This window comes from Salvia splendens, chromosome 9 (genome assembly GCF_004379255.2).
Source record: "Salvia splendens isolate huo1 chromosome 9, SspV2, whole genome shotgun sequence".
Lineage (NCBI taxonomy): Eukaryota > Viridiplantae > Streptophyta > Magnoliopsida > Lamiales > Lamiaceae > Salvia > Salvia splendens.
The window spans coordinates 5641575-5665864 of NC_056040.1; the positions used below are offsets into that span (position 1 = coordinate 5641575).

At 39.6% G+C, this 24290-nt stretch overlaps 5 protein-coding genes across 9 annotated transcripts; 2 read left to right on the forward strand and 3 right to left on the reverse strand.

Moving 5' to 3' along the window:
* Positions 1-360: 360 nt before the first annotated feature.
* LOC121747842 (dnaJ homolog subfamily B member 8-like) lies at positions 361-3067 on the reverse strand. 2 transcript variants are annotated; one of them, XM_042141978.1, is made up of 6 exons: positions 2904-3067; positions 2407-2820; positions 1920-2088; positions 1220-1252; positions 977-1071; positions 361-886 (listed from the first exon to the last, which is right to left on the reverse strand). In XM_042141978.1, exons 2-6 carry the CDS (start codon positions 2731-2733, stop codon positions 656-658), a joined length of 855 nt encoding a protein of 284 aa, XP_041997912.1. In that variant the 5' UTR covers positions 2734-2820; positions 2904-3067; the 3' UTR covers positions 361-655. The 2 variants fall into 2 exon arrangements, with proteins under 2 accessions (XP_041997912.1, XP_041997913.1); XM_042141979.1 differs by lacking the exon at positions 1220-1252 and having other exon boundaries at positions 2407-3067.
* A 150-nt stretch (positions 3068-3217) lies between these two features.
* Positions 3218-7300, reverse strand: LOC121747841 (protein TOC75-3, chloroplastic-like). Its single transcript, XM_042141977.1, has 7 exons — positions 6038-7300; positions 5387-5608; positions 5206-5313; positions 4926-5117; positions 4547-4795; positions 3858-4112; positions 3218-3721 (listed from the first exon to the last, which is right to left on the reverse strand). The coding sequence occupies exons 1-7, from the start codon at positions 7211-7213 to the stop codon at positions 3482-3484; spliced, it is 2442 nt and encodes an 813-aa protein (XP_041997911.1). The 5' UTR covers positions 7214-7300; the 3' UTR covers positions 3218-3481.
* Positions 7301-9018: 1718 nt separating this feature from the next.
* On the forward strand, positions 9019-11236 carry LOC121748185. The gene is made up of 4 exons (XM_042142409.1): positions 9019-9121; positions 9232-9708; positions 9789-10968; positions 11072-11236. The coding sequence occupies exons 1-3, from the start codon at positions 9019-9021 to the stop codon at positions 10964-10966; spliced, it is 1758 nt and encodes a 585-aa protein (XP_041998343.1). The 3' UTR covers positions 10967-10968; positions 11072-11236.
* Positions 11237-11427: 191 nt separating this feature from the next.
* LOC121746910 (transcription initiation factor IIA large subunit-like) lies at positions 11428-18664 on the reverse strand. Its single transcript, XM_042140866.1, has 12 exons — positions 18536-18664; positions 17716-17868; positions 17334-17510; positions 16992-17234; positions 16703-16754; positions 16484-16542; positions 14922-15023; positions 14385-14501; positions 12231-12294; positions 11957-12117; positions 11758-11841; positions 11428-11639 (listed from the first exon to the last, which is right to left on the reverse strand). Exons 2-12 carry the CDS (start codon positions 17836-17838, stop codon positions 11616-11618), a joined length of 1206 nt encoding a protein of 401 aa, XP_041996800.1. The 5' UTR covers positions 17839-17868; positions 18536-18664; the 3' UTR covers positions 11428-11615.
* On the forward strand, positions 18590-22062 carry LOC121746911 (thiol:disulfide interchange protein TxlA homolog). 4 transcript variants are annotated; one of them, XM_042140868.1, is made up of 4 exons: positions 18590-18730; positions 18902-18950; positions 20537-21113; positions 21663-22062. In XM_042140868.1, exons 3-4 carry the CDS (start codon positions 20703-20705, stop codon positions 21813-21815), a joined length of 564 nt encoding a protein of 187 aa, XP_041996802.1. In that variant the 5' UTR covers positions 18590-18730; positions 18902-18950; positions 20537-20702; the 3' UTR covers positions 21816-22062. The 4 variants fall into 4 exon arrangements, with proteins under 4 accessions (XP_041996802.1, XP_041996801.1, XP_041996803.1 ...); XM_042140867.1 differs by lacking the exon at positions 18902-18950 and having other exon boundaries at positions 18592-18730; XM_042140869.1 differs by lacking the exon at positions 18902-18950 and having other exon boundaries at positions 18597-18730; positions 20563-21113.
* The last annotated feature ends 2228 nt before the right edge of the window (positions 22063-24290 follow it).

Consider the following 24290-nt stretch of genomic DNA (forward strand, 5'->3'; position numbering starts at 1 on the left):
AGGTGTTTTTGGTGTGTTTTTTTTGCTGTTTTTGTCAGTTCACCAATTTTATTCACTTATCAATTTTCAGAAACTTATTTACATCATAATATTATTATTACTCATGACCAACCACTTTTTATTAAACTACGTGTCTCGCTCAAACAACTATTTTAACACAACGGATGGTGTATGATATAAAGGGGTTTTATAAAACAATCTACTGCCAATATTTTTTCCATATATTTATGAAATTGTACTAGACTTTTATTGTTGAATCGTTAAAATAATAATAATACTTTATGATGGGCAGAAATTATTATTTATATCTTACATTGTTCTCCTCAACCCCAACAAGAGAAAGGAACTTGAAAATATGAATAAAAGCCAAAGAAAAAAATTGCCATTTCTATAAATACAATCACTGTACACATGGTACACAGTTCGACATCTACCTCTTCAAATCAGAAATCTGGTGCAGTTATACCACAAACAAAAGAATTCTTTACCACAACTGTGTGTGTGTGTGTGTGTTTGTAGAGCCAACTGGATATTCCGACTGAACCAGGGTGAGCCATAGCAATCGCCCACTGGATATTTCAACTGCACCAGGGCGAGCAATAGCATTCGCTAATCACAATTCTCAAATGCATTAGGACAAAAACACAATCCTAACTTATAGACCCAGTTCCATTTTTAGTTTGGCCAGGGTTGCTTCAATCTCATATATATTGTCGTTGATGCTGCCGCCTCCTTTATTAGCCTCCTTCCGGCCAGCATTTGCAGCGCCCTTAGTTCCATATGAATCAGGGCTCTTTGAAGAATTTTTGTCATTGTTTTCAACTACCTCTTCATCTGTAATGTTGAGCTCCTTCTCTAAGAACTCAACAAATTCTTCTCCAATTTCCTGCCCAGATTGATAAATTAAATGGCTACAAACATTTAGAGGGAGTGAAGAAATCAGGGAAAATTAAATGTTGCTAATTAAGCATCTCACCGACAACTCTTCCCACAAGCTCTTTGGCTTTCCTTGAGTATCAACAGTTGACTCCCAGTTGCGAAATTCTTCCTGAAGATCTCTGAAGAAGTCCCCTGCAGCAATAAGACAAATATCTGAAGCATTTGTAGAAAAATAAAAATTTAATAGCTAGAGAGGCAAATGCAAAGTGTTTAGGAAGATTTAACATTGAAAGTGAAGAAATTAGAGACCACGGTGATCTCGCAAGGAGGATACATCTACCTATTGTTATTTGGACATCCCTGAAAAGGTTACCTGCATCATCGAGGGTTACTATAAGAATAAACAGAAAAAAAGGGGATTCAACTCCTCCACAAAGGCAATGCACTGCTGAACGAGGTCATAATTCATTTATAGATACCATAGCAGAAATAAAAACCATAGTAGCTTTAGGTAAAATATATGAACTCTTATGCAGCAGTTTTCACAATGATCTTGCAAGTTCAGAGGACAAATACTGTTCATTAGAGAAAGAAAAGACATGCATTTACTAACAATTGAAATGCAATATCATAAATTGCACATTTGCTTTTCATGATACTTAAGCAGTATAGCTACAAGTTAAATGAGAAAACTCATCATATTGTGAACAAAAAACCATTAGTGTGAGTTATAATTATACTACAAGTGAAGGACTATACTGAGAGAGAGAGAACTGATGTGTATAAGTGCCTGCGCAATCCGTGATCAACTATGCTTCATTTACTGGGAAAACATGCTGACATCACAAAAGGGAAGTTACTATTACTCAAGATGTTTTATCCTAAAGTTGCAGATGCAAGAACGTAAACAATTGACCTCCTAGTGATATTAGGATGGTATCATGCAACTTGATCTGCTGATCAGACTATAAAGTATTTTCCATTTAATGCAACAATTAGACTACAAACAAAATGGATGGATTTTGAAGCAAGTCTTTTACCTAATCCATAGAATTCTTCTTTAGCTTCTCTACTCCTTGTCTGGTATCCTCCAGCTGAATAAGAATAATCAGATCCCAGCTTGCCAGAGTCATATTGACCTCTCGATTTTGAGGTCAGCAGTGTGTTATATGCATGCTTAATCCGCATGAATTTTTCTTGAGCACCAGCCTGTAGGCAACATATAAACAATTGGATTAGTATGCTGATGATGCAGGAATACGAGATAATGCTGCTTTCATCCAACAAAAGTTAAGGTAAATCTTCAATTTCACGTCTATTTTATTATTCTGTCTCCTAACGAGGAACAGATTAGGGTTTCTTAAACATCAAACTCGAATTTTTTTTTATCAAAATCCTTATTTATGCTCCCTTCAAACAATAAGCTTAATCGAATGCACAAACATTAAAACACCTTAATTTCACCAATCTCTAGAGATGATGAGAAAAAAAACAACAGCAGGAGAATCGTTAAACACATAAAGGTACCTCCTTGTTTACATCTGGATGATACTTAAGAGCAAGTTTCCGATAAGCCCTCTTTATATCTTTGGTAGAATCAGAAGGAGACACGCCCAGAACCTCGTAGGGAGACTCCCTCCCACTCGCTCTGATGGGGGAGCCTCTGTAATTTCCTATCTTCTTCCTCTTGAGGTGCTGGGTGTGACTGCACAGGAAGGCCTCCGGTGCGCGCGCAAGGTGTTCGACGTTATGCCCATGCCGAAAATTGGGAAGAAAAGGCGGAGATGTCGATCTGGGAAGGGGGTTTAAGCTGAGAATTGAGGGAGATGTGAGAGAATGAGCGAATCCATGCATGTTCTTGAATTCATATGGGATCTTTTTGCCTGTGGATGAGGACTGAGGAGGACGTTCCTGGAAGTTAACGGTTGTAATTCATTCTTCCTAATTAAAAGATTTTGTTTTCAGCGAATTAAAAAAATCACAAATGAAATTCGATAAATGATTTAATTTGAATAAATTCTTACCTTGGATAATATGGACCATTTGTAAACTGTAATTAGTATGAAGTCTCCGATCAATTTTTATCATCCAAATTATGTCATTATGAATAAATTAATCCGATTTTTTGAAAGAAAGTAATCCACAGTAGTACTATGTTTTAAAACATGAATGCATATTTTAGGGATTGAGAGTGCAATTTGCAAATATTATTTCTCATATGGCTGGAGAGGACAACATAAATAGATGAAAACTAGGTCAAAACAAAATAACTTTAACATGCATGAAATGAACTCAAAAAGACATCTAAAGATGCATCTCATTCTCATACACGACAACATGGCATTCAAATTATACATATATATTTTAGAATTCAAAAATATTGAAAGTGACATTACACTCAAGGAAAGAAACAAAGCCATCTCCGACAGCAGCTAAAGAACTAGATAGATACTAGGTTTAAATTCTTCAACATATTTCCATAGTTCAATAGCCACTTTATTACCAATTGTAAAATGCAATCCACACCGATGAAAGAGCAACTAAATGTCGAGTCAGAATATGTCAAATCCTTATCTGGTTGAACGACGTGCGCAAAACTGGTTTAGAATCTCTCTCCAAACCGGAAGAATACAGCGCCGCTTCCAGAGTTTTGATCGACTGCATACTCTACTCTCACTAGCCCTAACTTTGCCCCAACACCGTATGAGGATCCTTGGCCCCGTCTCCTGTATACCTCTGTCGGATTTCCTTTGACATCCTTTGAACTCCCGAGATCGTTTCCATGCTCTGCAAACACGTAAGCGTGCGTATTTCTCACAGGTATCCGGAGCTCAGTAGCCACCTACAGACAATAGAACAAGTATTAGATACTGTGCCGCTGTGTAGGCGGAGATCAGGTCTCCCAAGACTGTCCTAATAAATGCACCATATTAAGAGAATGCCAGTGCATGTTATAGTAACAAGCCAGGTGATCACACCTCAACTATATTTCTTGCAGCTCCCAACTCTCCCATGTTATATCCTCGGACAGAATAAGGCCCTCCCAAAGTAAATGCATCGTAGCTGGGTAGATCTCCAACACAACCACCATAACGAGCATGGAGAACTAAAACAGGAGGTGGTGGCTTCCCAGCACCTTCCTCTACATTCTTCAACTGGATAAACTTGGTGAGGGTTAATTGATGGCGATTGAAGAATGGAAACTTGCTACCGATTCCAAGACCTTGATCAAGCTGCAGAACATCAAAAGTTTGGAGAGGTTAGAGTGGAAACCTCTACTGCATGTATTGAGACAACCACAAAGAGATGCAATGAAAAAGCACTGTCAACAACAATTCCTGGTGTTAACATCTGATTAAAAGATTCAAATTGTAAACTCATTGACTTAACTCATATGCATCCACATTCCACATACAACTTCTACGTTGTTAAGATCAAGATATAAAGGGTCACAAAATATAAACTAGCGTTGTGAAGGTTAGCAGCTTGAAAGATGCACAGTGAAAATAATATTGCATCAGAATTGAGGAAATCTAGAATGAGAAGGAATCTTCAGAACGAATCCAAGTCTGAGATGTGATTAGTTTTCTTTTAAGAATGTGATAATTTTTCTGTATAGAAATAATGATGCTTTAATAATGAGCACTGTCGAATTGAATATTCTCACCTGAAACACATTTCTATCACCAACTATAGCCCCATTTAGGAATCTTGTGTTGTCACGTGTGATATTGGCCTGCAGAAAAGCCATACGATCAATTCCAGTGCCGCTGAGAGTCGTCGGAGGCCCATCTGCACTAACTCCACCACTTGGCAACACCCTTTGACCATTTGCAGAAATGTGACTGCTTTCATCACGTGTTGTTATTTCCTCCATCACCAGCCCATAAGTAAACTTGCTTTGCCTTGTTAAGTTCTACAAGAAATACATCAAGTTTTCATCTCCACAGTACTGACTAATCAACATTGAATATTCAGGTTTTACACTGAGTTAAATCCAATGACCAGGCAAAAATATAACGAGCACGCTCAAGCAAAAGCTATACCTCCGTAATGTTGGCTTTCAACCCAGCTCTGTCAACCCATATAGGGGGAACTTCTTCTATTCCAGGTCCCCCAGTGAAGACTGGACTCAGCTTTCTACTGTTGAAGCAACTAGCACGGAAGGTACGGTTGCGAGGATTGTATACACCATCTACATAAGGATGAACATACTCTAGCTTGAAAGCAAGATCATCCTGTCACACAGATTTGAAAATGTTAAATGAGAGATGGTACTTCATTTTAAAAAGAAAGCTTATGGAAGAGCAAAGTTACATTACTCACCTGGGGATTAAGGAAGTTGCTGGTGGTCACTGAACCAAGAAGTGACCTATTCAAACCATTAATGTTTCGGTGCTCAAAAGAAACTGTTCCTCCAGGTTGCACTGAAGCCTGAGCAGACACCAAAACACTTAGGAATCAACGATTACCAATTAAATTATAATTTAGTTTGTAAGCTACTTACCAGCGTAGGACGGCCCCCACGACCAGGTACAATACTCCACTCAGTACTAACTTCTGCAGACTTCTGTTCCAGTTCCTTAAGTTTGACTTCGACAATGATACCTCCCTCATTCTTCTCATCTTGACGAGGGTTCACCTCGATGTTCGAGAAAAGGGCTAAGGAATTTATGTTCCTTAGTGCTTGCTTCCCAGCCTCAATATTGAAAACTTGTCCTTGGCGGAGCTGTGATAAATAATGCAACAGTATGAATCCTAGGGCACCCATCACTTATAAAGGCTTTCAGATATGCATACACCATATGTCACACTTTAACGTATGCATACACCACATGAAACAGACATGATAGATCAAACCCATTCAGACCATTCTTAGGATTATCACACTATTCGACCACATTCAAATTAGAGCCAGCAAAGAGTATCAAGAGCACTGAGCGCACACACACACTTCTAATAATTTCCTCATAGAAGTACAAAACCAAGAAAGTCAAGTACTACCTAACTATGATAAAGTGTTCATACATAATCAAATACAGACATAAAGTACTTATAAGATTGCAAACACGCCATCCCAATAACCCATTCCATAATAATAGTAACCTAGAAAGTAGCACAAGTATTCAGATTTCAGTATATTGTAATGGATGCATACCGGCTTTGGCAACTCTCTTTTTATCACCGGCAACTGAGTATTCCCCTCACAGACATTGCCAAGCTTATCTTGGAACTGAATCACCAGCTGCGTGATATCACCTTCCACCACTTCACAAACCACCTCTTTGGTATTCAAATTGCCAAAATTCACAACTTGAGCACAAGCATATCCATTATCATGGTACCACTGCTGCACCCTGTCCCTAATCCTCTGCAACAATCTCGCACTAACTTTTCCCTGATCCCTCAACATCTGCAGAATTTCTCTCTGCACAGACATCGGCAGCAAGCAAGGCCGGGATCTATCAATCCTCCTCCTGTAATCCTTCTCCTGGCTCCTGTAGAACTCGAGCCTCTCCTTCTCAGTCATATCAGCATCCATCTCAATAGGCTTGGACTGCGGCATAAGTCCCACATTGATGCACCGGAATCTGTCTGCAGACTGCCATGTCGATTCGAGGAACGGAATAGTTATGTTAATTGAGCCATCCGGGTTCGTCTTCGTCTCCAAATCGACCTTTTCGAACATTCCGCAAGTGGCTAGCGTCTCGAGCTCCTTCTGAAGCTGCGCTTTGGTGTAAACGCCCCCAGGCCGAAGAGAGACCATCTCAAAGAAGGAGTCATCTGTGCCAACAGAGGAGCCGCGTCTACGGTCGAAGAATAAGATCTCCGAGACCTTGTACTTTTTGAAGCCACTGAGCTTGTTAAGCTGAACAACGATGTTGGCAGGCAGTCCATGAGAATCCCAATCCTGTTGGGGATCGTCGTCTTTAGCGATAGCAGCGGGTGACAAGAAATTCCAGAAACCACCGCCTTCTCCTCCGCCGTTTCCTCCCCCACCGCCACCGCCGCTATTTCCTCCCCCACCGCCGCCGAAATTGAATACAGAGTCAGCGCCGGATAAGATAGGGTTGGCGATGCCAAAGAGAATGCAGGATGCAGCGGAGACAGCTATGGATTTGGGTGAGAGAATAGAGGTCAAAGGAAAAGGCGGAGATTTCGGAGGTTTAGGGTTTTGGGAGGAGGACGGAGATGGGAGACTGCATTGCGGAATGGAAGAAGGGGAGTGGAGACCTGAAGATGCGGCGGCGGTTGTGGTTCCATTGGGGCGGCGGCGGCGGGAGGCGGCGGAGGAAGAGAGGGGAAGGAGATGCGCCGCCGCGGAGAACGACATCGGGTGGCGCGGTTTCGATAAGGCAGAGGCGGTGGGTGAAGGGGTTAGAAATTAGAATAGAAAAAGGCAGTCCGAGGGTTTAAAAATGTACTGTAACTTCTTTTATGCAGTCCTATAAATAAAAACGAAAAATGCATTTATATCTCATCGTTATCAATTTATATTAGTCAAAATTCGACTATATTTAAAAATTTAATAATACTATATCTGAGGAATGATATGCATATGCTAGATAATTTTCTGAGCACTCCTTTCCTTTCGTTTGACACACATTTAACCTTGTTCATTTTTATTTATATATTCCCATGTCCCTCTGCAGTTGAAGCGTTTCATTTTCAGCACTTGTTTTAGAAAAATGATAATAAATAATTAAAGTAGAAAAAAAAGTAAAATAAGTGAGAAAATAATATAGAGAAGACTCTTCTTTATATTATTCTCTCTTACTTTATTTTTTCTCTCCACTTTAACTATTTATTATCATTTTTTTCAAATGAGTGCTCAAAATGAAACGCTTCTACCACAGAGGGACGGAGGGAGTATTTAGTTTGATTCTAATAAATTAAAAGATGTTAGTGAAGTTTTAAATTTCACAAAATTCATAAAAAAAATCAAAGCTCGATTTGTAATTTTATTAATTTATTTGAAATTATAAAGAAAATGAGCTTTGGTTTTTATGAATTTTGTGAAATTAAAGACTTCACTGACATCTTTTAATTTATTAGAATCAAACTAAATATATAAATCAAAACGAATAATGTTAAACGTGTGTCAAACGAAAGTGGTGCTCACATAAAATATGTAGCATGTCATTGTCATATAAGCTCTGCTTCATTAGAGCATCTCCAATAGGTTAGGACGTCAAATAGCCCTCAAATAGCCTTCACACTGCCACATCATCAGCACTACAATTCTCCTGCCACATCAGCTTGCCACATCAACTGGACATCAAATAGCCCTCACATAGCCTTCACGCTACCTATCCACATCACTAATAACAATTATATAATTTAATTTACACTCGTATCAACATACAGAATTTAATTTACGAGACAAATACGGAAAATTCGAATAATAATATTAAAATTTAAAAAGTACATTAATTTTTTAAAAAAAGTACAATAATTAAAAAAATTGCATTTAAAAAATTACATAAATTTGCATAAAAACTAACGCCTTGCAATCCTCCGCGCCCACAACTCTTCAACTAAGGTAGAGAGAATACTCGTTAAAACAAGTGGTGCGAATGAAAATGAGGTTCAACGCGCGTATATATAGTGTTTTCGAAAAACAAAAAAAAAATTTTAATCCGACGCCGGTTTGGCGCCGATCCGGGACGCACAATGGCGCCCGTGAGGATCGGCGTCAGAACCGGCGTCAGCGCGGGAATCGGCATGGCGACGCCGATTTCGCCGACGCCGGTTCCAATGGTTCGGCGTCAAACCGGCGTCGGCGAAAAATCGGCGTCGCGGTGGTGACGCCGGTTATTGGAGATGCTCTTATCAAGGTGACCTAAATCTTCAACCAATAAGTTGGATGAAAAACATTGGTTTTATTGTTGTGAATGTGAAATTTGTAAGAGAGAGTGATTGTAAATTTGGACAAAGTCAAATTGCTAAATAAAGTAAAAATATAAGGAATCACATATTTGTAAATTACAAAAGGCAAGGGCAGGATTTAGTTTTAGATTATAGTCCATTGAGCAAGCCTAAAAACAAGGCTTGAAAATAGCTGGCTGCGCCTTCTTATATGGAGTATATTACTCCATTATTCCTCATTCCATTTGAAGAAAACAAAACACATAAAAAATGGGTCAACTTGAGAGGAGGAAGAGCAGCCCTCAATCATCACCTAGATCCCGATCTCAGTCTCAATCTCAATCTCCCCCCACCGGGGACCAGCTCCTAAGAGGTACAGTATTTATTTATTTCCCTCACCAAAAAAAATAAAATGGCTTGTTATATTTTAGTACATTTGAGTAGCTTTGAATATCATAATAATGTAAAAAAATATGAATGTAGTTGAAGAGGCGTACTGGTCACCAAATTTGTCTCCAGGCGGTAAAGCATGCCATGATGATCACGAAGTGTGCCCCAGCAACTGCGCCTCCTCCCCCGACGGCAAAAAGTCGGTTCTCTCTAAGGTCCGGGACACGGCCAAGAAGTTGAGGCACAGCCTCAGCAGCCGCCGCAGGAATGGCTTCGATTTACACGACCCTGACCACAGCCAGAGCCCTGACCTCAGCCATAACTACAGCCGCAGCCAGAGCCATGCCCTCAACCAAAGCCTCAGCCATAACTACAGCCGCGGCCTCAACCACAGCCTCAGCCATAACTACAGCCAAGGCCAGAGCCATGACCTCAACCGTAACAACAGCCACGTCCCTAACTACAACCACAGCCACGACCACGACCACATCACCCCTTCTTGGGGGGCTACGATGGAAGATGACTGCGATCATGAAGATGATTATGATCCCGAGTATCTTGGCGCTCCAAGTACCTAACCAATCAGCCATTTTTAAATGAATCTTGATTTCATCAACTTTTAACTGACGTCATCTGCTTTCTGAATCCAGTGTACGAGTCAGAAGCAGCGCCCGAATGTCTGAAGGAGACGGCAAGGCAACACCCAAGGGCGGAGCCTGTCATCTCCATGAGTCATCGGGCGCCAAACATGAACCATGAAGCTGCAATGCTAGGAACCGACCAACCCGCGAGCCCGAACCCCATCGCAGACAAGACTCGTGCTGTAGTTGAAAAATTGGCTACAGCCTGTGCACTGTCTGCTGGATCCCACAAGAACAAGAACAACAACAACACCAGCACCACTCAAACCGTAGCCAACGAACTGGCTCCGGCCTACGCAGCTGTGTCGGACGCAACCCACCACACCTACACTGCAGTGTCTGACGCAACCCACAACATCAACGCCAACACGATCTCAAACACTACTCACGCTGTCGCGGACAAACTGGCTCCAGCCTACGCTGCAGTGTCGGACGCAACCCACACTGGTGCCAGCATGATCACAAACACCAGCCACGCTGTAGCTGACAAACTGGGACCGGCCTGCACGGCCGTGTCTGATGCAACACAACAGATTGCTAGCAAAATAGCCAGCATTGCTGTTGCATCTGGAGCAAAACCGTATCAGGAAGCGAAAGCGGAGTTAGTGAGAGAAGATGCAGGAAACGTGAAGCAATGCGCGAGCGGGAGTCCTCAAACATACGACAAAGGAGTTTCCGTGAAGGAGTATTTCTTGAGCAAGCTGGAGCCTGGAGACGATGAAAGAGCACTCTCACAGGCTATAACAGAGGCCATTAGTCCCAGGAAGAGCACCGGGGAGACAGGCGTGGTGGATTTGGTGAAAGAGGCCGTCTCTTCGTTTTTCAGACAGGAGGAGGCCTCCCACCTAACAGAAACATCTGCAGGCTTGATAACCGATGCCCCTGTCTCCTCGGAGGTTGAAACAGTTGCTGCCCTCGACGCTTCAAACAGTCCAACAGAGATTCAGCTGAAACGCACTGCTTCAATCAAGGCAGGAAGACCCACAAGCCAGTCTTCTCCTATGGCACTTGGCACTTCAGCCGGTAAAGCAAATCCTCAACTGAACCGCATTGCTACAATCCACACAGAAAGGCCTTCAATCAATAAAGCGAGTCCTCAACTGAACCGCGCTGCTTCAGTCCATGTTCATTCCACCAAAGTTTTCACAAACAGTGCCAACAATCCCAGCGTCCAGCAATGCTCATGAAGGTGATCTACTGTTTCACTTCATTTAAAATACTTCTTCAAGAAATTCTTATGAATTTAAAGTAGCTAAATCTGTAACTTGTTCATTGATGTGGTTGTTTCACAGTTTATGAGGAAGAAAACAATGGAAGGATTCTCCAGACTAACTGAAGATTCATACGCAGCAAATGGCACGTTTTGCGTTTGGAGAGTGCAGAGCAGAATCTAGCACATCACTTTCCCTTTTGAATAATTTTTGTTATAACACGTCTGTGTTTAGGCTGAGATTTAGAGATTTACTCCCACTAATTTGTAATATTACTGAAAAGAAATACTTAGATTTACACGAGTAAAATCGGGTTAGGTTAATTTGGTATACTATCTTGCTAAGACAATTATTGATATCTCATTTCAAAGTGCGCCAAGACATTGTAATATTGCAGTACTAACATATGGGCTAATTTCAGATTCCAAAATGGGGAATACCAAAATATGAAGTTTATATAAGAAAAATGATATTGGTATTATCAATAAACACCAAAACCATGGAAAGGCACTGCAAGTAAAATGTAGATGTGCCAAAACACTGTATGTACACTCTGCGGATCACAACTCAATCTAATACTCTCCAAGTATCTGGCTTTCATCTGGAATTCAGCAGTACCAACATATCAAAAGTCAAATTCCCCATTTGCCTGTGAAACAAACAGAAAAACCAAAATATATTATACTATCAAAAGTGAAACTGAGCAATGAGTTTTTGACGAGCATGCTAGTCAAATGGGAGATCAGGCGGCATGAGACAAAACCTACCTTGTTGAACAGAATATCCTTGTTATTTATGCGCATGATCCCATCCTTCAATGTGCACTTCCACCTGCTCTTGGTTCTAGTCACCTAAAAAAAGTAATTGTCCTGGTAAGAGTAGCATCACCGTATAGAAACAAGGCAGAAAGAATAGCACTGACGAAGGAAAACCATGAAAACAACCAGCTGGAAAAAAACAGAGCACCTTGTCAAATTTAGATAAAACCAAATGTTCTGAGTTCACATCTTCCCCCTGACCCACATCGTCCAGGTCATCATCATCATCATCTTCGTTCAAGGATTCATCATCATCGTCGGCATCTCCAATGTCATTGTGAACAGGGGCAGGAGTTGCTGCTAGCATCTCTAGAAGTGCAGATTACTAAATCAGAATTGGAAATCAACAAACAAAAAAACAAGAACCAGAATAATAATGAACAAGATGTGATAAGCAGTTCAAATTTATTAACCAATGATACCTTTTGGCAAAGGTGTGTTCACTATATTGTAGTCTTCACTGACAACTCCTTGATAATTGTATGTCTATCAGGGTAAGAATAAAGCAACCACGGCAGTTGGATTTACGTTGTACCCAATAGTCGAAAAGGAATAAGAAGTAACAAGAGCATAATGCTAGAAGAAAACAGAGAGGTAACCAATCTAACAAGAGCGTTATGCTGATGCATAATAACACATTATCGCTTTCAAGTACTAGAGGTGAATACAAAATCCAGATTTATCATTAAATGCCCAAGGCACTGGTGGATGCATTGCAAAAGCACAAGATGTGCTAAGAGGGAAAAAGAGAAAAAAAATATGGTAAATTTACCAGTCAAATAGTTCGTATGAGTAAAATAACTAAGATAACATTCATAACAACAAATCTAGTCCTCTTACATTTCAAAGAGATTCAAACAGAAAAATCCATTCATACTTAACAAACTTATAAAGCATAAAAAGAGCCATTTATTTTTAATAAATTACATTGATACAAACATTTACCTCTGCACACCGCCATAGCAACAACATTCAATAAATTACTAATATTTTGTTCATTTGTTGATACATGAAAACAATAGAAGTAACTGATAGAAATCCATGGGTTCTATCCTAAAACAAATTGGTTTTAGGATGGAACCCATGGATTTCTATCGTGGTATCAGAGCGGGTCGCCGACTGTGGGTCAAATTTAACTGACCCAGCAGTATATCTGGGCTAAAAAACAGAAAAAATGACTGACCCAATAGTATATTTGGGCTTAAAATTTGGGCCAGTGGTCCAACCGATCAGAAAACAAAAAATGGGCCAGTTGTCCAATCGATCAGAAAAAAGTCCAACCCCTCCAAGTTCACCACCTTGAAGGGTTTGAGGGAGGGTGTTGGCAATTAAAACTAGAAAAATAACATATAACTGTCCCACATCGGTGTTAAAAGAAAACTGAAACTAGTATATAAATCTCATGGGCCACTCCTCCTATCACCAATTGGTTTTAGGATGGAACCCATGGATTTCTATCATTTTTTTTTGCAGATCCAAGGGAAAGATGTTATAAAAATTATTTTATCAGCATAACAATATCTAATTTGGCACTAAAAAACACAAACAAGATCTTTTTTTCCAAAAACAAGTGGAACACATTTTCCTCCATATTTTGCATATCCTGTTTTAATACAATGTTCGTTGCAATCTGGATACTTTGAGCATGGTCCTTGAAGAATCTTTGTTACTTTATCCCGTGTCTCTGCGAATACAGAACTTGAAAGCAAAGACATGCAAATTAGTCCAACATAAATAGCCATCATGATGGTAGTAACTCTTTTTGACTCCATTTTTTTGAAATTGATAAGGCCACTCACCCCTTAAAAGGCCCACACTTATATAGATTAGATGGGATCTTCACCAAGTCGATGTGGGACAGAATTTAGAGAATTTAACACGCCCCCTCACGTGTGGGCCGGAAAGGACATCGGTCTTCCATCACGTGGGTAGGCAATGCAAGAGAAACCATCATCGATGTGGGCCGGAAAGGACATCGGTCATCCACTCGTGAGGTAGATAAGAGATAAAGAGAAAACCATCATCGACTTGGGCCCGCTCTGATACCATATTAGAAATGGGCCACTCACCCCTTAAAATGGGTCATAAGGGGGAGGGTTATCCACACTTATATAGATTAGATGGGATCTTCACCAAGTCGATGTGGGACAGAATTTAGAGAATTTAACAGTAACAGCAGTAAGAACTTAACATTTTTTAAAAGTGAGTAACATGTAGCACACTAATAGCATGACTGACATACAAAAGTTAAACCTTTGAAGACAACAAGATAAGCTCTACACATCAATATCTAGCTTTTTAACCACTTACAAGATTATAAATTAAACAGCCATGGCCAGAATTTCAGTTACAACTTAAAATAACGGTTGATAGAATACGGGTATAGTGTGACAGAATGATGTTGTTGTTATATTGACTACTGAGAAGAATAAACCAATGCAGTCCCCAGGATCATACAACATCAAATTAGCATTTTGACTTGGAATCACCACCGGGTGATCAAGACATCAAATGCATCCCCTCCTACTGCTACGTGACATTTTTCATATTGCCAAATATCAAGGAGATAAACTCACATTGGGTGTAGAAAGCACATCATCATATGGATTCGGCACAGGGCCATCCAACTGAGTAATCCTAACAGATATCTTCCCCTCTTGACCGAGTATTTGGTGAATACCTCTTTCAGTCACCTGCCAAATTTCAATTAAAAAATACTGAGGGTAGTAAAGAAACAAAAAGATTGATAGGCTAAATTGTTGAAGAATAACTTAATCTGAGTTACCAGAGGGTGATCTGCTTCCTCACATGGCCTTTTAAATAGAATCTCAAAGGCAATTATTTTCAGAATAAAAACAAAAAAAACATGTAGACCAGTAGCAACCTTGTGCAACTGAAAAATTCTGGTGTCTTTACTCAGTCTGTAATTTTCTACACTATATCTGGAATTTATGTAACTTATGTACTCATACGAGACAAGACCAGATAATAGACTGAATTATTAAGACAATTGTTACACAATGGAAATACATCAACTAAGCTCATCAATTTTTTAAGAAAGTCTCTGTCTTTCACGGGAATAAAGCAAATCAAGGGATACATATAAAATATACCTTTGATTCATCTGATAGACTATCTGACGCTCCATCTTGTTGTGAAATGTATCCCGGATGATAACCATCACGTTTCCGCTTTCCATTAGCTAAGAAGAAATCCTGTATTTATGTCCATAATTATGTTTCTTACCAACTGAAAATGCAATCAAGATTTAATAAAAAGAAATATGCTGCACAGAAACAGAGAAAAACAAGTCCTGACCATTCTTTTCTTTAGCAAAAAACAGAAAAAATATGGTTCGTCTCTGATTTGTTATTTTTTACAAGGTCGGCTTTTATCAGGCACAATGAGAGCTTTTGTAAGTTTGCAACATAATAATTCAAATATTCCAGAAGCAAAAAGTGAATTAGGCAGAAGTTGAGGTAAGACCTGTAACTAAGTAGTACTATGTTCTTTTCTCAGTTTTATTAAAATATACTGGAAGAAATTGCTGCGAAGCTGTTTAATAATTCCTTTCAGAAAAATAAAATGAACAATATACTCAATTTGCATGGAAATTTTTTCCCCAAAAAAGGGACTTGGTATAAAGCTAAATGTAATAGATTAATAGAGGAATTTCAATTTTTGAAATCACTAAACAGAATGGTATAAAGCTAAAAGTAATTCAGTCTTAAGTAAACCAAAAAGAAATTAGAAGATTGCTGTTTATTATTTTTAAAAACGATAATTTTCTAGGACACTAGGAATGGTGGAGCAAGGAAGCAAAACCCCAATTTACAAAATCAAGCCTTGAGGCCGAGAATAAAACTTGAGCGCATATGAGTTTTATCTGAAAAAGTTATCAAAGGTAGGCAGTACTAGCCATGTAGTTTTAGTAGTTGTCGATAGGTATTACTCCCTCCGTCCACCAATACAAGGCCAATTTGACCGGGGTCAGGTTTTTAGAATGTAGTAGAAAGCGAGTGGAAAAAGTTAGTGGAAGATGGGTCCTATTTTTATATATTAATTTTATAGTGAAATAAAGTTAGTGAAATGTGGGGTCCATTACCAAAAGTAGTAAAAAAGCAAATGTTACATTTATTGGTGGACGGACGAAAATGACAAAATGGGACATTCTTTGGTGAACGGAGGGAGTATTATTCTTAACAACTGACATAGTGACATCATTAATTCCAATTATCTGAATACTTCAAGCATAGTAATTGTAAAGTTATGTCAACTTTGCCAGGGTTAAGGTCCCTTAAAGAAATTCGACCTTTGTCTAGATTGGAAATAAAATGTGTTGCCCAATTTAACACATTTAAATACCAGAGGACAACAAAATCACTGAACCAACTTGATTACAAAGTTACAAGATATTAGCAACAATCTTTATCCCCCATTATAGCAGAGTCAAATTACTCCTGTCTATCTGCATTTCATCTAACAGAATCAAGAATAATGTGGTTCTTTCTGATTGATTCTAAGCAAATCTAACCTGCTAATAAGCACTAATAATTAGCTTTTACAATTATAGAGTTAAAAATCAGAAACCCAATTAAATTTGAGGTAAGCATAAACAGTAGTGTCCTTCTCCAAAGAAACTTAATAAAACTGAAACACGACAAATGACAACAACCTGAGTTGATGGCTGATGAGGCGCCCCCATCTCACCTTCTTTCCGACCTTCATTGTAAGCTGTAAAAAGAAAAGGAAATATTAATTAGATTAACAATAAATTATAGTGATGCCTTCTAACCAGCATACATATTTATATACACAACCCTTATGCTGCATTCCAACATAGGTATTGTTAAGTAAAGCTTGTTTATATACGAGGTTATAACATTTTACTCACCGACATTCACATCAAGATGAGGCCTCTGATTTAACCAAGGGGATTGCGGAGGCTGCAGGTTAGAAAGTAAGTATCAGCTCTACCATACAGCCAACAGAAAAAGAGACTACAGAGACCCACTGTCGTAGCATCCTATAGCATCCTACAATGAACATATTCTAAAGCCAGAGTGAGAAACTAGTACATATACCACATGACATGGTGAATGAGATTCCAGAAACAAAATACTCCAGTCAATATTACTACAAAATGAAGTCGAACAAAAGATGAGTCCAGGAAGTAATAATACCATGAATTGGCTAGGTCTTCCTAGTCCACCTCGAACATCAGGAACACCACTATTTTCATTGGGAGACGCATAATCATTAGGGGTGATTGGGGTGCCGCCAGTGGGAATATTATAGAACGGATTGCTATCATTTCCAGGAAGAGGAGTCTGAGCTGCTCCAGGCAATGGTGTATGAGCCATTCCAGGCAGTGGCGTCTGTGCAGTTCCAGGCAGTGGTGTCTGCATAGGAGTTTGCAGTGGAGTCTGCACAACCCCAGAAACCCAAAATTCAATCACAGATAATTCAACACTCCACTTTCAAGTTCAATCACTGAGAATTCAACACAAAGACTGAGACCTCACCGGAGGAAAGAGTAAATCAGCAGTAGGGGTTTCATACTCCTCAGTGCCTTCATACGGTACGTTGAGGTCATGTACAGGATTAGGTGTGATAGAACCACCACCAGCCCCCTTTTGCGTGGATGACCTGTCAATCGGGCCCATAATTGCTCCAGCATGCATCATCTTCAGCTCCCATAACTGTATATTCCAACTTAAACTCATCAACGGTTAAATCCAACTACAGATCCAATAGTTTACAAAACACAAACCCTCCATCATCAATCTCAATCGTAAGTTAAACAACAGTACAGATACGCCACAAAAGTGCGTCAAACCAGTTATTCCCAAAACCCTAGAATTGAAAAGAAACAAACAATGAAATAAAATTGGGGAAATTTATTACCCTTTGGAGTTCATCGAGTATGCCGTCGCCAGGGCCACCGTTGTTGATAAACTCGTCGCGGACCTTGCTGATGACGTCATCGATGACATTGACGTATACTTTACTGGTTGCCGAGCTCCCCATTATAGCAAAATTCGTGTAATAAACTGGAATCTGTTGATGCCAACAGACCAAACAAAAAACTATAAAAATGCTCTGATTCAACAAATGAAGATTTTTGTCTGAGACACAGTAGTGTGGAGAGGAAACGATGGCCAACGGCGAAGAGAGAGACGGGAGAAGAAGCGGAATAGAAAACAGGAATAAAGAACGGGGAATATAAATAGGTTTGCATCCGTTTACGTGGCAATATATATATAGTACAATTATGTACTCCATCTCATTCTCAATCTTTCTTTGATATTCACCAAAATCTTTATATCTTACTCTTTCTATAGCATTAGCATTATATATTCTCCAAAATCTTTCTATATTTGATATTGTAAATGTAACATCCAAAAATTAATTTAGATTGTAAATAAGAAAATTGGCAAGTTTGAACTAGGATTTAAATATTACTATTCAACTTAAATTTGTAGAATTTCAATATCTGAACTAATATTAAAATTAGATTAAAAAATTAATTACTATTAACAAATAGAGAGTAATTTAGTAATTTTATAAGGGAAGGGCTGAATTTCCTCCCTTAAATATATGTTTAATTTTATCAGTAGCTTTGCAATTTGCAATTAAGTTTCATTTAACTTTTTTTTTACTTTTTAGCAAATACGGAGTATTTGAATAAGTACATTTAAAAAATTAAAAATCCTACTTATTCTACCTCGATTCACGGCATACAGAGTCTCTCCACACCGTCGTTCCACCGCCGCCGTCGCCGTCGCCGCCCAACGCTGTAGACGTGGCCCGCAACCCACTCCATCGACGCCTCGGCCCAAATGCCTCCTTCCCGTGCTCTAATTTCGGAGTGTCAAGTTCAAATTCCAAACACCTAACTTCGAAATTTTGGAAATTGAAGGTCAGATTCTTCTTTTTACACCTCTCTATGAGTTTCTGTAGTAATTCTGGTTGGGTTGATCTAAAATGAAGAAACTCTGAGCGAGAAATGCATGATGGGTGCCTCCTTTTGTGGAATTTGCAAAGATTTGACTAGGTTCTTGTTTTGAGCTAATTTCCATTGTTATCAAAGGTGCCGAAGACTTACCAGAAGGAAATTGAAGAACATGATTATAAATAGGGTAGGGATGCCAAATTTACTATGTGTGGTTGATGATGATGATGATGAGTAATCATATACGGAGTACTAATTTAGTAATTATATTTTATTTAACAGGGAAACTGATTACTGTGTCTTAATAACTTTATAAGTAATCTGGTTTGATTGTGTGGTGTTGATATAAATGTGTTGTTTTTACAGATTCTAAATGGAATATTGGCTTTGGCCTTAGGTTTATGTTGCTGGTACTAGATTTCCCAAATCATGAAAGCTATTTGAATTTCCCTAAATTCTGTCATCATATTATCAATTATTAGGGGCTGTTTTTTAAACGCTATTATTGATGAAAATGATAGGAACTAGGACATGTTTAGTGTTGAATTTTAATATGGATCAAAAATTCAAACTTTTAGATTGTTGGGATTGTGATTCAAGTTGTCTTACTGAGTTATATTGTACTATGTTGTAGAACATTTTCTGGATACAAAGAAATGATGCATAATTGAACATAAACAGAGTTCGGAGTCTTCTTCTTTGTCACCAAAATTTAACTTAAACCGAGTTCAAATTAATTTATTATGAATTTCCTAAAACGACCACTATGTTCTGGTAGGTTTGGGAAGAATGGTTATAAATTCTAAACCCAGATAGGAATTTCATGCCTAAAATAAATCCCTAAAACTAAAAATCCATGGCTTTCCTTTGCCAGTGGTTTTGTTGATTTTCGACTTCGGAGATGATTGGAGTGAATTTTCAGAATCAGTATGTTTCTGAATTTATGTAAAAGCATGCTGAAAATTGAAATGCTTAATTGTTAACCTTTGTTTTGGCTAAGCCGTGACAGATAGATTTTACAAAGTGTATCTTGTGGTAGTCTTTAACTGATCTAAGTTCTATTATGAATTATAAGCATTTTGTGTAAACAAAAGACAAAGATTGTGAACAAAGTTAGAAAATAAATATTACTAGTAGGTTGTGAAACACATCTTAATATTGCTCAACTAAGTTTATTAATTAGAAATGAAGGGATTTGGAATTGTATATAGCCTTACGATTGATGTGTAGGAGTAATTAATACTCCCTCCGTCCCTCTGTAGTAGAGACATTTCTTTTCGGCACGGAATTTAAGAAAAATTGTTTTAAATGAGTTAAGTAAAAGGAGAATAAAGTAGAAAGGAAAAAGGTGGAGAGATGAAGAGAGAGTAAAGTAAGAGAGAGTAAAGTAATTTTTGCCAAAAAAGAAAATGACCCAGCTACAGTGGGACAACCCAAAAGGGAATACGACTCAGCTACAGAGGGACGGATGGAGTAGTATTTAGCTATAATGGTATAAGTAACTAAGCCCCATGTGGTAGCCGAGGGAAAAAAAGGAAAGGGAAAAGAATAGGAAACGTCGAGCCTGGTGAAACTCTTATCTGAGCTCTGAGGTAGCATATTCTCACTCTAGGATCTAATTCTCCTGTTGAGATCATGTGTACTAATTGCTGACATTATGTGCATATTTTATTAACATATACGTGAACCTTGTGTGTTTATTTGGGATAAGAATTGATTATGATAGACGATATAACGGCATTCTCGCTTTCTTGATTCCTTTCTCTTTTCAAGCTGAACGTCACCGCTTACCTTTGAAGGCAATCTTCAATCAACCGCCAGCAACCTCTGCGCCGTCGCCACGTCATCTCCTTTGCTGTTCTTGATTTTTCCCCTAACCCCTACATTCTCCCAAAAAAGTGAATCCATCCATAACCATACGCTTAATCTCTCGACTCCCATGAATCCAGCCCCAAAACACCCTCTTTTCTGCGTAAAATGGCCCTGGAACAGCAACCTCAATTTGAACAATAACAATCCCCACTGTACCCTCGATACTCCTTGGGTTTTCAAGTCTGTAAGGAATTTGGGCGCTGCTGCCTTCAAATTGATTAATTCCACCGCTAAAACCCATCTCGGATTCAACAATCAAGAGACCAGCAGATCCGGGCAAGTGCAAGGAGAGGCTGAGCAAAGAGCATTCGCTGCCGCCCTAGTCACCGCCAGAGACGCCACGCTGCTTGAGTTTTACTCTCCCAAGTGTAGGCTCTGTAATTCTCTGCTCCCATTTGTCACAGAAATCGAGAACCGCAACTCTGATTGGCTCAACATTGTTATGGCTGATGCTGAGAATGATATGTGGCTACCTGAGGTTGTCTTTTTCTCCTCTTTCTCTACCTCTTGTAAGTTTTCCATTATCTTGATGCATAGTAAAAAGATGAGTCGCTTATTAGCCATTACAGAATTCTGTTATTGCTGATATGAATTATGATGTCTAGCATACTCATGAAATTTGAAAAAAAAAACAAAAAAGGAAGAAAAGTAGAATGCCTGCATATTGTGATGAAACTTTGTTTGAAGCTTATAATCTGCACTTGTTCTTGTAGCAACTCAAATTTCAAAATGCAAGCCAACATCTTTTTAGAATTTGATGCGTGTAGGTTTGAGTTTAATCCAAGAAAAATGTCATTTGGACTAATAATCTATTGGAAACAAAACGCACCAACATGTATATATCACTTGATAAATGTGGGTGGACTTTTCCAAATACAGACTCTATTCGTTTCTATGCATCTGCTTTTTATATCCAAAACATATTGAGCTAACTTTGGCTTATGCATGTGGTTTGAGAAGTTAGCTAAAGCGTCCAGACATATATTTTCTTGACAGAGATGGGTTTATGTGCTTTTTGTTGATGCAGCTTCTCCATTACGACATCAAGTATGTACCGTGCTTTGTCCTAGTTGATAAACACGGCAATGCCCTCGCAAAAACAGGCGTTCCAAACAGTCGACTCCATGTTGTGGCTGGTGTTTCCCATCTGCTCAAAATTAGACGCCCTGTGAAGAATTAGAGATGGTCATTTGGCTCATTTCGTATGAGATTGAACACAATGGTAGCTCACTCGGATGTGATCTGTCCAGTGCACGCTTTCCAGGTTTTCCGGCTGTGAAAGTTGTATCATACCTTTAAACACAAGAAATGTGTAAGATTGTCTCTGATGAGGTCAAATATTCGGATCAAGCTCGTATTTGATGGAATAATTGTTTGGATATGGGTCTTACATGGAAAAAATAATACATCGAACTTGTTTAGAAAAATGTCGTTGTGGTGTTTTTTCTCACGTGTGTTGGTGTTGGTGTTGATACCTGGGTCAATAAGATCTAGAGGTTATTTGAGTACTAGTTGTGAGTTGTGACTAATGGATATTAGAGGGGATAAATTACTCCGTTAGACAATATTTTACATATGTATTTACAATACAGATCAGTAATTGAATACTCCGTATAATTCACTGATAGTATATACTCATCAAATTTTGAATAGTAATCAAAGTAAAGGATAGTATATTATTTATCAAAGTAGGGTGTTGAACAAGTTTCATAGGAGGCATGTGCATTCATAATTGACAAATTACAAGTACGATAAATATTAGTACATGTTAATTCTAATTGGTTTCCGGTGATATGCACAAATCAATATAGGGTTTAGAGCATCTGCAATAGCGTCCGAGGTCGTCCGCGGGTGAGCACGGACGTCCGTCGGGTCGTCTGTAATGACGTCCGCTATTGCGGTGCCACGACGGACGTCCCAATTTCCGATATTTAAAAAAAAAACTCTATATATACAGCTCGTTGAACTTCATTTCATTCGCGCTACTTGTATTAACGAGTTTCTCTCTCCCTACTTTCATTTATTTTGAATATAAATGGAGCACGACAGTGATTCTCCCGCCACAAGCGAGTCACAAACGCCGACGTTTCCCGCTGGAGGTGGGAGAAACGCCGACGGAACTGCAGGGATGCCCGGAATGGCGCCGATGATGTCCCAACCCCAAATGGCGGGGATGATGCTCGGGTACTATAATATGTACCCTTGGTGTGCAGGGATGGTGGGATGGTGCCCCAAATGCCCGGGGTGAGTGGAGGGATGACTGGGATAGCGCTCGGGATGATGGGGGGAATGATGCCCAGAATGGCGGCTGAAATGGGGGGAATGATGCCAGGGATGAGTGGGATGATGATGCTCGGTATGATGGAGGGTAGGGCTGGCAATTTTTGACACGACACGATAATCCGACACGAATCCGCATGAAATTATTGAGTTGGGGTCAAGTCTTATTGGATCCGTGTCCTTATCGGGTTGACCCATTAAGAACCCGATAATTTCGGGTTGGGTGCAGGTTGGATGCGGGTCAGATACAGATAACCCATTAAGAAATAATAATAATAATATTATTATTATTATTTTAAAAATATGTATATTAATTTAATTTTTAATTTCTTGTAAATTAGGTTTAAATAGTATAAAACGAATTTTAATCGTGTAAATTAGGTTGAAAAATAAGCTTTAATCATGTAATATCATGTTTTAATCGTTTAATATCGGGTTCGGGTCGTTATCGTGTCGTGTCAACCCATATTATATCGTGTCGATAACGAGTTCGTGTCGGGTGTGGGTCGTGTTCGGATTTGAAGGTAGCAGGTCGGGTTCGTGTTCGGATTTACAGTTTTCTTAACAGGTCGGGTTCGTGTTAGGCCTTATTGGGTTGGGTCGTTATCAGGTTGACCCGATATCGACCCAATCCGCACGATTTGCCAGCCCTAATGGAGGGCATGTCTGCCGCTGCGGGGGTAGCAGAGTGGGGGTCCCCCAATCACCTTGGGACAATGTGTATCGCCTCTACATGGATTTATTGTCTAGCGATTCTCATAGTACTCCGCTGGAGACTCAGTTCACCTGCATTGAGAATTTTTCTTTTGAGGAGTTGGGGATATCTTCGTTCAGGAAGTCTCCCACTGAGATACCACCGGGGGTAGGGAAGTCGAAGAAGAAGGGCAAAGAGAAGGGCAAGGGCCCTAGTGAGTCCTCATGTGCGGGAGATGGGGGGGAAGGGGATGAGGAGGAGGCCGACGAGGGAAAGAGGATCGGCTGGAGCGAGGCGGAGTGCGTCGTGCTGGCAACGGCCTGGGTCAGTATAGTCGAGGATCCCTACATCGGGGCTAACCATACTATCGACAGGATATGGTGGTGCATTAGCCAGAACTATATCAAATTCTGCCCGCCGGGTGGGAAGCCTCACAATGGAGAGCAATGCCGGATACAGTAGGAGCGGCTGAGGATGACCATCAGCCGATTTGCCGGCATCTACAAAAACAACGTCCCCACGGCAACCAGCGGCATATCCATGGAGGATGTGAAGACTTTGTCCATGCACCAGTACCCCGACAAGTCGAATAAGTTCGGCGTCTTCAAATATTGGGATGCCTATGTTGTGTTGCAGGATTCCGCCAAGTTTCATGCGAGTGTTGAAGCTGGCTAGCCGAAG

What these genes read in the sequence shown, in the direction of transcription:
- LOC121747842 (XM_042141978.1), bottom strand. Translation starts at nt 2,733, where the DNA reads ATGCATGGATTCGCTCATTCTCTCACATCTCCCTCAATTCTCAGCTTA. An exon ending in ATCCAGATGTAAACAAGGAG is followed by an intron (nt 2,089 to 2,406) that starts GTACCTTTATGT and finishes TGTTGCCTACAG; the next exon opens with GCTGGTGCTCAAGAAAAATT. An exon ending in AGAAGAATTCTATGGATTAG is followed by an intron (nt 1,253 to 1,919) that starts GTAAAAGACTTG and finishes TCGATGATGCAG; the next exon opens with GTAACCTTTTCAGGGATGTC.
- LOC121747841 (XM_042141977.1), bottom strand. Translation starts at nt 7,213, where the DNA reads ATGTCGTTCTCCGCGGCGGCGCATCTCCTTCCCCTCTCTTCCTCCGCC. An exon ending in GTGGGGGCCGTCCTACGCTG is followed by an intron (nt 5,314 to 5,386) that starts GTAAGTAGCTTA and finishes GTGTCTGCTCAG; the next exon opens with GCTTCAGTGCAACCTGGAGG. An exon ending in CTGCAAGAAATATAGTTGAG is followed by an intron (nt 3,722 to 3,857) that starts GTGTGATCACCT and finishes TATTGTCTGTAG; the next exon opens with GTGGCTACTGAGCTCCGGAT.
- LOC121748185 (XM_042142409.1), top strand. Translation starts at nt 9,019, where the DNA reads ATGGGTCAACTTGAGAGGAGGAAGAGCAGCCCTCAATCATCACCTAGA. An exon ending in CGGGGACCAGCTCCTAAGAG is followed by an intron (nt 9,122 to 9,231) that starts GTACAGTATTTA and finishes ATATGAATGTAG; the next exon opens with TTGAAGAGGCGTACTGGTCA. An exon ending in CGAGTATCTTGGCGCTCCAA is followed by an intron (nt 9,709 to 9,788) that starts GTACCTAACCAA and finishes TTCTGAATCCAG; the next exon opens with TGTACGAGTCAGAAGCAGCG.
- LOC121746910 (XM_042140866.1), bottom strand. Translation starts at nt 17,838, where the DNA reads ATGGGGAGCTCGGCAACCAGTAAAGTATACGTCAATGTCATCGATGAC. An exon ending in CTGATTTACTCTTTCCTCCG is followed by an intron (nt 17,235 to 17,333) that starts GTGAGGTCTCAG and finishes GGGGTTGTGCAG; the next exon opens with ACTCCACTGCAAACTCCTAT. An exon ending in TTTTATCTAAATTTGACAAG is followed by an intron (nt 11,842 to 11,956) that starts GTGCTCTGTTTT and finishes TACTTTTTTTAG; the next exon opens with GTGACTAGAACCAAGAGCAG.
- LOC121746911 (XM_042140868.1), top strand. Translation starts at nt 20,703, where the DNA reads ATGAATCCAGCCCCAAAACACCCTCTTTTCTGCGTAAAATGGCCCTGG. An exon ending in ATGATATGTGGCTACCTGAG is followed by an intron (nt 21,114 to 21,662) that starts GTTGTCTTTTTC and finishes TTGTTGATGCAG; the next exon opens with CTTCTCCATTACGACATCAA.